Genomic DNA, 11,151 nt, shown 5'->3' on the forward strand with positions numbered 1-11,151 from the left:
ACTTTTGTTATGAATTGGTGCTATATAAATAAAATTAAACTGAATTATTCATATTTTTTTTATTTTTTTATTTATTTTTTATATTTTAAAAGAAAAACATTTTTTAAGTATTTCTTCTGCAGAAAAGTGTCCCTTGTGCATGATATATTATTATATAGCACAAGCATTTTACTGTTGTAGCAGGTGGAGATAGAATTTATTTACAATTTAGTACTGTAGTTTCTAACCTCCAGATAGCCACAAGATAAATCTGAGCAGTTGTGAGACGACTAAGGTTGTACGGATGAAGAAACAACTTCAACTGTGCCAAAGTATCTATTGCCTCATTTTGAGACTTTGCAAATAAGTGATTAGATTGGACCCATGTAAATCTTTTCATTTTCTGTCTGTTAATCGGCAGATGTCAAGATTTTGGATTGGGTGGAGCTTTTCTTGAAGGCTTGTTGAGTACCCAAAAAGCACAATGTCCCATATCATCTGTCTCCCAATCATAGGTCCCAATGAAACATTTGTATTTCCAACAGTATGTACCTTTTATGGGAAATTTAAGATGACTGCCTAATCATTACACAGTTACAAAAACAAATCATACTGTCACCACAAAAGAGCAATAAAAAGGCTTTATTTGAGAAAAGTCAGGCACATGACAAAACATCAAAACATCATGGATCCAATGACACAGGTAATGTAACATTATGTTTCGACAGTATGAAAATAATTACATGTGGACATAATTGATCACATAATAGTTGATTTGTATGTTTTGGTATTGAAATGAATCTGTTTGTTGGTTGTACTTTTAAAATCTGGTCTACAACAAGATCATTAAGAAAATAGACATTGCAATTTTTGGGTCGAGTGTGGGAAATGTGGTTAAGGTGCTCGAATCACTGAGGGCTGTATGAGGCACCATATGGTCCAAGGTCACCACTAGTTTTTTTGCTGACAGGTATGGAAAGTGCAAGATTTCTCCAGATCTGTTGAGAAGAGGAAAAGACAAAATAATGACTTCAGAATGAAGAGCAGACACGTATTGATGGTGTGTGTGTGACATGTCTAGGCTACAGGGATACTCTTTAAAAGTGAATCTGTTAAATTACTAAGCCCTGTTAAATTTAACCCACAGTAGTACAGACCTGGTGTGGTTTCACTGCACTCTCTGAGTGAATTCATGGCATTCATGTACTCATTTCCCAAAAACTGCTCATAGGTTATTCCAGCTTGAACCTCCTGGAGACACTTAGTGGAGTCCTTGAAGAGAAGATTCTTTCCATTGTCTGACTGGAACAGTTTGAATGCAGCATCACTGCCCATACCATACTTGGTCTATAAATAAAAAAAGCAAAATGAATATTTAAAACATTTATTTTTTAGATCTAATCTAATTATGTTATTTAAACAGCCACATCAAGGTCAGAAATGAATTGGGGGTTAGGGGAATTTTAAAATATACTGTTGAAAGTGAGGAATGTGCCTGTAAAATTGTAAATAACTGTGTTAAACTACAAAATCAAGTGGCAAATAGATAATAAGCAGTAAATATGTATTACTTCATAGTTCAATGCAAAAACACTTCCTCAAAAATCTTCCTAAAAATCTGATAAAGTGGGAAAAAACATCCATCTAAAAAAATTTAATCCCAGTCAATGTAATGTAATATTTTGTAATGCAAACAAACAAAAATTAATAACGGCCTAAAAAAATCACCACTGACCTGCTGGTCCTGGAGAATGCGGACCACGTTGCTGTGGCTTTCCGGACGAGTCACCACAGCGTGCGCAGGCACCTTAGCCAGGTGACAAGAGGCGTAGTCAGTTATCGGCACTGGACCCTTCCCGGGGCAGATCACCTCGTACTCAGCAGAATTCAGATTACTAGCCCATGTTGGACCGTTGCCTTTGACAAGAAGAGATGGCATGAAAGACTGTTTTAGTTTTAAACGCAGTCGTAGTTGAGATAAAAACAGGTCAATGTCTCTTACCATCACTGTTTTCTGAAACAGTTGTGTGTTTGATGAAGGCAACATCGCCGGCACCCTCAACCAGACACCTATAATGATATGCAAAACATCAGTAATGTGAAGATGAAGCTTCCACCCTGAGCAAGGTGCTCTGGCTGAGTAATTAAAGGAAAAGGTTGACATTTTTTGAAATATGCTTCTTCGCTTTGTTTTCAAAAGTGATCTGAAAAGACTGATAAATTCTCTTGTTTGTATTGAGTGCAGAACTGGAGTTGTTAAGCAGTTAGCTTAGGTTAGCATGAACTCTCTGAATGCCTGGCTCTCTCAAAAAGTCATAAAGCTTAATTAATCCAATGCATCTTGTGTTTTTAAACCGTGCACAAACAGAAGTGTAAAAACCATATGCGGAGAAGCAGCAAAAAAGTGCTGAGTGGATAGATAAACTGTTGTTTAAGCTATTGTAGCACACAAGTACCCCTAAAAACACAAATGATCATTTTTACATTTCTGTCTATATACAAATAAGCAAAGGCACATGTTTACCAAAAATGTCTTAACTTACATGCACATAAAATTTTATGTAGAAAATAACTGCTGGGTCCTACCTAAAGGCTCCAGCATAGCCGTAGTACTGCTCATCAGCACTGGCTTTGCACTTGGATTCCTCTCCCACAGCTTTGCGACTGCCGACACACTGAGTACAGAATGGAGAGGTGGGATCTGATCCGGGGGCACAGCCACTACTGAAGAACTTAGCTGAGCAGAGGAGGAGAGCGGTCAGTATGGTTTGGTGTTGTTACGCTCAGAGGTGTGGAAAGGAAATTACATCTCCTAAAAATTACATTTCTTCTTTGATCAAGTTAGGGAAAGATTTAGATTTTATTTTTTAACCAAAACCATTGTCTTTCCCTTAATCAAGTGCTTCAAGTTGCCTAAACATACTGTGACAATAAAATTGTCTAGTTTTCACAAGTGGATTTTGTTGGCAGACAAATGAAATATCTGACCATTTGGCTTTGCAGGTGCTGTACGTTCAAGAAGGTTCTTTTTTAATGTATGTGCGATTTCAGATTAGCAGTATATATATAGAATATTTAGGAGAAGCAGTATGCAGACACTTACTGAAGTCACAGTCATTGTTATTTAGTTTGTATACGTGACCCATGGGGATGTTCCAGCCAGCAGTTCTGCCGACGCCAGTGTGGCAAGACTTTTTGCCCCGCAGGTTGTCCCAGGTCACCCCTGAACCCTTCTTCACCACAGCAACAGCATAGTAAGACGAGGCTACGGCTATAAGAGTGGAAGTACAGAAGGAGATGAATCAGGCAACTCAGAAAATTATTTGTCATAGGTCATGTAATTTAAAGTTAATGTCAGAGCTGGGAGATACAAAAACATAATGTTAAGACTAGAAGGGTAACGCTTTATTCTGCTTCATAATTTACAAATAATTTCCATTAAGTTTCCTGAGAAGAACTATGTGATTTGAGAAAATAGTGTTCAATTGGTACACTTCCAATAAAATCATTCTAGTTAACTGCTAGCATAATCTAGAAAATCTTTTAGTCAGTGCACAGCAGGTCAACTGAACATGGCAACATGTGATATTGTCTACAGCGAGTGATGCATACAACGCTGAAAAAGGATAGATGGAGACTAAAGTTTCCAATAATAAATTAATAGTGAATGAATATGTAATTTTTCGAGTAGTATTTTATTGTGGCCAGCCTAAGGAACACCTGTGCAATACCCATGCTGTCTGATCAGCATCTTGATATGCCACACCTGTGATTTGGATGGATTTCCTCGGCAAAGGAGAAGTGCTCACTAACACAGATTTTGACAGATTTGAGAACAATATTTGAGAGAAATAGGCCTTTTGTGTACATAGAGAGTCTTAGATCTTTGAGTTCAGCTCATGATGAATGGGGGCAAAAACAAAAGTGTTATGTTTATATATTGTTCATTGTAATTGCATTCAAATGTAGCTTCTTTTTCAAGAAAAAATCCTACTTGTCTTATAATTAGCACCAAATTACATAGCTCAGTCCAAACGTCCCCACAATTTATTAGGAAGTGAGGGACACATTAGCTCAGTGTTACTGACTACATGTTGTCTGGGATTTATTGTAACATACAGTATCTCACAAAAGTGAGTACACTCCTCACATTTCTGTAAATATTTGATTATATCTTTTCATGTGACAACACTGAAGAAATGACACTTTGCTACAATGTAAAGTAGTAGAGTAGAGTGTACAGCTTGTATAACAGTGTAAATTTGCTGTCCCCTCAAAATAACACATCAGTGTCTATATCACTAGAAGGAACAGAAATGTTGTACAGTTATTACCTCCAGATGTGCTGCACTGCGCTGTGGAGACGGACAGAAATGCAAATATTACTCATGTAGAAAAGAAAAGATAAAACACAGGATTGTGTGTGATGATTTTGGTGTTGTCCAGGCCTCATACCTTCATTGTACTGCTCCACCATAGCAGGAACCAGACCACACTTCCCAGCTGTGTACACCTGTCCTCCATCCACTGCCATTGCATCAGCCTCTTTACGCTACAGGATAATCAAGACAACAGATAATAAAAGACACAAAATGAGGCAAAGAATTCTCAAACTAGCTCCTATATTTTCATCCATGTTTTACCATAATCTTTTTCAGGCACTCATCAACTGTGGGGGCATTCTGGCATTCAATGGAGGTGGTGCCATCTTCACCAATACTGTTGATGCTCCATGTGTCACACTTGGTGGTCTCAGCGTGGCCCACAGCGCACCATTTGATGGCAGTAGATGAAGTGCTTTCAGCCTGCTCTGGAAAGTGAATTGAAACATAACTACAAACCAGTGTCTTCCATCTAATATGTGTTTGTCTGATGGTTTTGTATGTGTGTTTTATCTTCTATTTTTGTCTTATGTTTACGGTACCTCTCTTAAGGGAACGGACAATGCTCATGTACTCAGCACCCAAATACAGGAAGGAATCTGTGTTAGCGGGCAGCTGCACCAGCTTCACAGTTGAGTCCTTGAATATCAGGTTTTTGGCAGGTGCGTAGGCTTCAGAGGAGAAGAGGTTAAAGTCCTGAAAAGACAAAAAGTAAGCAAATTCATTATGTAAGCTCTGAAACACAAATGTACAACTATACACTACTACTTTATCATTGCTCCCTCTTCCAACTTATCAGGCAGTCAACACTACTTCTGGCTCTTTGAGCAGTATAAAATATTTTGTATTGTACCTGCACTGAATTGAGGTTTGTCCAGATTAATTCCGCCAGCTGTGGGTCCTTCCGGGTGACAACAGCATGAGCTGGTACTTTGGCCAAGTGGCAGGTTTTATAGCTGTCGATAGGTGCTCTGGTGTTATCCTTGCACAGCAGCTCATAGTTGGCCTTTTCGGAGTCTGAAAGAGTGCCACAACAATGATTTAAATGTTTTTTTCTTTTTCTTTTCCAGTAATCCAGTTTTAAATAAACTCTCACTACCACATTTTGTTATGCCAAAGTTTATGTTTTAGCAAAGGAACATTTTGCTTATATAGACATATACCACAAGATTTATAACAGTTATGGCAATTATAAACAAGAGTGAGAATCTTAGCTGTGATTTTGAATCCAAGTGACATTTAACAGTAAAAATTAACTTCATAATGGTTTGTAAAGACTAAAGCTAAAACTCAGCACATGACAACAGTGCTTTTGTTATGAGATATGAAAATATCTAGTATTGTATATCTAAGATTTTGGAATTTAACTGAAATATGAGTTTGTATTTTATAGTCATAACACACATTTGAAACAACTGACCAGCTTACTTGGCTGACCGTACTGTGGGTCACTAAGTCAATACATATTAGAATAGATGATCGTGTGTTACTGACCAGGTACAGTGAGATGCTTCACAAAAGCCACTTCTCCAGCGTCATCCACCAGACACCTATTAAGTAACCAATCCAAAGGCATCAGCATTAGAGGTTTGCTTGTTGCCAAAAGCATTTTATACTTCCACAGAGAGAATAGGTTTATGTGACAGGATTACAGGCTGAGCTGTGACAGGTTATCATGTTTGGAAGATGAATGTGTAGAGGTTGATAGGTGACAGTAAAAGGCAAAGTAGAACTTAGAAGGATCAAAGAAAGACTGATACTGACTGAAAGGCTCCGGCGTAGTCATAGTAAGGCTCCTTGTGGGACCTGGAGCAGTCTCCCTTGCACAGCTGACACAGTTTGGGGATTGTTGCCCCTGGTGCACAGCTGGCTGCGAAATAGTTGCTCACCGCTGCAAAAAAATAAATAAAATAAAGCAGGGCCATAGCAAGATTTTTATAAATATTGAGGTTATGAGTCCCAGTCTCTGCAACGCCAATTGGAAGATGTAAAAGCTGTTTCAGCACACAAACAACAAATAACAAAAAATGTAGGTGAGGAAATATAGAATACTTTTCTTTTTGTTGATCTTAAAGTAAAAAGTCAGTGGCTATAAGGACACTCAAACTGTCAACATTATGTTTAATTGTCTGATTTGGGACACTTCACTCTGTGATCAGTGGTGACGTGTTAAGTGGTAACTTTTATTTGATTGATTGTGCTTAACATTTGTGTGGCTCACCCGCATCCAGAGTGCTGTCATCAGTGCCTCCCCACTGAATCAAACCCTTGGACAGCAGAGTTCCTATGGGAATGTTCCAGCCTGCAGATTTCCCCAACCCAGTGTGGCAGGATTTCTTCCCCCCGAGGTCTCTGAAGACAAATCCACTGTTCTTCTTCACCACCGCAACAGCGTAGTAACAGGTCTCTGAAGCTGGATGTATGCAGAACAAGTTTCAGCAAAAAGTTACCACATGTAGCTCATTCAAAATGCTAGAGGTCCTTTTTCTTTTCTTTTTTTTATCCGTAAAGATGACAGCTGATTAGTAAACTTACAGGTGCCGTAGTCCTCAGCAATAATAGGATGAAGGTCGTAGTTGTTCAGTCCAGCGGTGTAGATATCTCCTCCATCCAAAGTGATGGCATCTGCTTCACCAGCCTGATAAAAAAAACGAACACAAATTGTTAACAACAAGCAGAATGATGTTTGATCTCTCAGCTCAAAAATATGTGGAGAATGTTTGGATGCATATTTTCTTGGTAATTAAATGGAAAATTCCAAATTAATTCATGTACTGCTCTTGTGTACAATGTTGAGATTTGTGTACTTTGCGGAATACTTTAATTTAAGGCTACTTTAAACTTTTACCCCACTACATTTCAAAGTGAAATAATGTACTTATTGCTCTTCTACATAGCTGCCGATTGTTATTTCATATATATTTAAGATTTTACAAACAAAACACATGATCAGTTTATGAAATATGATGCAGTTCAAAGTTAAGATACCAGACAGTATATAAAACAGTTACATTATCTCCACCAGTTAAAAGATGCTTTTTTAATATATTATATATTAAGATTATTATATCTGGCATAATACTGTTCTTGAACATATTATATTATTATTAATATAATAGTACCTTTACCTTCGATACTTTATTTTGCTAATAATACTTATGTACTTAGACTTGTACTTGCTTGGAGTATTTTCACATTTTGGCAGTGGTAGAAAGTAACAATTTACTCAACTACTGTACAATTCTGAGGTACTTGTAGTTTACTTGAGTATTTCCATTTTATCCATATTACATTTCAAAATGTAATATTGTACTTTTCACTCCCTTTTTTTCTGACAACTAGGCTACAATTACTACTTAAAAGCCCAATCATATTATAAAATGTAATGCTCTGTTAGTGATTAAACTACCATACATATAAAGTAGCCTTGTCAAAAATAACTGTTGTTTACACATTATTTTTACCTATTGATAATTTTACACAAGTAAATTATCTGAATCCTTCTTCCACCACTGCTTCTATCATCAAAAATATTAATTCAGATATTAATTGATTATCTATTTTATAGGCTGAAAGATTCAAACATTGAGACTGACGCTATGAATAAAAATGTTAATATAATTATTTATTGAGCACATTTCATAAAGTGTGTGTCTATATTCTGACTAATGAGACTCTCCTAACCTTAATAGCAGTGATGCAGTCGATGGTGTTTTCCTTCTTCACGCAGGAGAACGCGGGCGCTTTGGCTACCAGATCCAAACATTTCCGATATTCTTGCTCTGATTTGACGCACCACTTCACCTTGTCAGCGGGGGCCGCGAACACGGTGGCTGCCAAATGCAAATGGAGAAAGAACAGTGCAGGTACATTGAGCGCTTAGTGAACACATGGTTATAAGATGACTGGAGAGTTTGAAATTGTTTTTACCGAGGCATCCGAGCAGCGCCACAAGGAGGAGAGTCTTCATGCTGGACGGCGAGGTCTCCAGGTCAGCAGAGCAGAGTGTGGGGGGCGCAGCTCAGGCTTTTATAGCAAACCTCTGACTGAACTGAACAGGGAGGGGGGGAATAAATGCCACAGTTTGCTCATGTTTCCTAACGTGTGCGTGGGCGCGCGCGCGCATGTACGTGTGCTGGTACACTAGGTGGCACAGAAACAGAGAGATTGCATATCCGAAATTTCCACACAATGGGAATTCACACAGCCATTCATTTGGAACTATTCAACAGTTGTTTGCACATTAAATCATCCAGAAGAGCAGAAACGACTTTAATACAATACAAAGCATTATTCAAGTGAAAAGGTAATGCAAGCACATTCTGAATCTAAATTCTAAATATTTTCTGTTTTTATATTTGTATGTTGTTTTGTATGTTTTACCACTGTTTCCCACACATACTTTAACCCTAAGTTAAATAAAGAATTCAACAACTAAAAAAACAAATACTCTATTACAAGTAAATGTCCTGCAATTAAAATCTTACATAAGTTCAGTATGAACTGCAAACAATTCTGTTTCATTAATGTGTAAGCAGCATTTTACTCTTAGTTGGTCAAGGTGGAGCTAATCTTAACAATAATCAAATGTTTTATAAGTACAATCATAATTTACAAAATAACCAGCTGACAAATGCAGTGCAGTAAAAAGTAATTTCCTCAGTACTACTTGTGTAAAAGTACTTTTTATGTTACATTCCACCACTGGCATTTACAAATCTTTTTTTTGCAAATGTGGTCTACTCTTCTGCTGCTGCTTCATATCTTTATCCCAAAATTACACTATATTTGCCATCAGCCCTATTGTAACCAGTCAGGCAGAAAGGTAAATGGCCCTATCGCATTAGTCACCACAATAGTCAAAAGAAAAAGGCAAAAGCTTGTGAAAATTTGCATTTATCAAAATATTTTACTCAGAACAGCTGCAGTGTGACCCATTTAAGAGATGTGTTTACAGAGTCAGTGTTACACAACATGAGCAAAGGTTCCCGTTGATTTGTAAATTGAATCGATAACATCCCCTTTGATTTTTTCATCTGCCACATTTTGAAAAATCACCCCTTAACCTTCACAATAGCTTCCGTGGGGCAACAGTGGAAAATCCAGGATGTAAAACTGGACCTGTGGCTTGATTCCCTTCATTCGTTTACCTTAGATAACAAGAGGGATTTGTGTGGCAGGTATCAAGATTTCAATGTGATATTTCTTAAGCGAAGAGCCAAAGTATAAATTACAATTCAAGCTGAAGTCTAGCAAAATAGTTGATCAAATCTATTTGACAGAGCCTGTAGGTAGGTGATTGCACCATCCTGCAGCCAAACTCTTTTTTGTTATAACTAATTGAAGAGGCTTTTACAAAGACGTCTTTTATTGTTAACCTCTTCCTTGTCTCTCTCTGTCCACTCATTTCTCCTTGTTCAATACACTGCTTTGTTCTCTATTGTTCTTTGAACTTCTTTGTATTAAGGATTTTTTTTTATGTGCTACTGTGTCTGCAACTTTCCGTCATAATACTTACTCAGTCATTACACAAATAGATAAAATGAAGAATTTAAATCAGTATAGACTCAACTACAGAGATACGAGTGACTATGAAATCTGGAAATTTCACTTTTAAGCATTTTGACCTGTAAGGCAAATATAAGCACAGAAAGCTTGAGTGGGGTTTCCCAACATTGCCAGGGAAAAGAAGAATAAGAAATATGGGCATACTGAACCAAAAGCCATAAAAACTTTCAATTCTGAGCACATATTTCTTTCTTGGTAGTTCTATTTTAAGGACTTAGCTGTTCTTACATTTAAAACTGTGAGTACTGTCAGCTGGGTATTTTGATGGTGGGTTTAATGCTCAGTTAGTGGTTCAAATTTGTCAAACATGCAGCTTAAAATGAGTATCTAGTGGCAGACAACTGAACCAGTGATGTTAATATTCAGATGATTTGGTATATAGACATTCATCAGTGTGTACTCAGCTGAATAGTCAATAACACATTAAAACCTATGATATCTTGAAACATGTTTGAATCTTAAGTAAATGAAAAGACACTTCAAAAGAGATTCTTTTTAATAGCGAAACTATCACATTATGCAACCACTCAAGGTGTTTTATTCAGGTTTTTATCAAGCTACAGTCGGTGGAAAGCAGTTAGAGACCCAAGATATTTAAGGAGAGGAGTAAAGCTAATAAAAAGTAGTATTGTTTGTAGTATTCTTTCCATGTGTGATTGGAAACAGGACAAACATTTAATTTAAAAGTGTATTAAATCCTTGTTCAGCAAAATCAATATGTTTAAAAAAGGGGACTCAGCACATTACGCAATGCTTTATTTGGATATTTGAATATTGATCAGGTGCCCATAAAGTAGACAAAATTATCCCCTTTTTGCTGAATCATGACAGACTACGTAAACCTGACCTTATCATCACCCTCCCATCATTTTTGTATTTTTCTAAATCTGCCTACTTACCTCAGTCAGTGGTTTTGTCTGCTCCCGTTACAGTATTGTTACTCTCTGATTAAAGACAAAAAAGTTTGATTCTCATTATCTGCCTTGTGAGTCTTTATCCCTTTGCCGATTTCCTGAATACTCACAGATTATTGTGCCTTTGTCAGTCTGGTCTGTCACCTCACTCAGCAGCATTAGTGCAATGACATCTCTTGCACTCTGTACACAAGTTGACATTTAGGCTACTGCATGTAGTATTTATACAATAAAATCAGTCTCATGTACAGTTTCTGTTCAATTTAGCATGATCTGGCTATAAATTCATGTTTTGGATTTCTGTTTGT

General features: G+C 37.1%; 1 protein-coding gene across 1 annotated transcript; it reads right to left on the bottom strand.

Annotated features, from left to right (window-relative positions):
• Positions 1-605: 605 nt before the first annotated feature.
• On the bottom strand, positions 606-8,431 carry tfa (transferrin-a). Its single transcript, XM_038718037.1, has 17 exons — positions 8,292-8,431; positions 8,046-8,194; positions 6,897-6,999; positions 6,583-6,774; positions 6,126-6,252; positions 5,856-5,911; positions 5,215-5,378; positions 4,904-5,057; positions 4,623-4,789; positions 4,435-4,531; positions 4,314-4,334; positions 3,083-3,250; positions 2,566-2,716; positions 1,982-2,049; positions 1,715-1,896; positions 1,137-1,326; positions 606-977 (listed from the first exon to the last, which is right to left on the bottom strand). The coding sequence occupies exons 1-17, from the start codon at positions 8,329-8,331 to the stop codon at positions 931-933; spliced, it is 2,076 nt and encodes a 691-aa protein (XP_038573965.1). The 5' UTR covers positions 8,332-8,431; the 3' UTR covers positions 606-930.
• Positions 8,432-11,151: the final 2,720 nt, after the last annotated feature.

The sequence above is a fragment of the Micropterus salmoides genome, unplaced genomic scaffold (assembly GCF_014851395.1).
Source record: "Micropterus salmoides isolate LMB-PRFRI ecotype aquatic unplaced genomic scaffold, ASM1485139v1 Ms_hic_scaffold_14, whole genome shotgun sequence".
Lineage (NCBI taxonomy): Eukaryota > Metazoa > Chordata > Actinopteri > Centrarchiformes > Centrarchidae > Micropterus > Micropterus salmoides.

Coding starts and splice junctions, on each gene's coding strand:
- tfa (XM_038718037.1), bottom strand. CDS start 8,331: ATGAAGACTCTCCTCCTTGTGGCGCTGCTCGGATGCCTCG. Junction 4,335..4,434: donor GGTGGAGCAGTACAATGAAG/GTATGAGGCCTG, acceptor CCGTCTCCACAG/CGCAGTGCAGCACATCTGGA. Junction 1,327..1,714: donor GCATTCTCCAGGACCAGCAG/GTCAGTGGTGAT, acceptor TTTTATTTATAG/ACCAAGTATGGTATGGGCAG.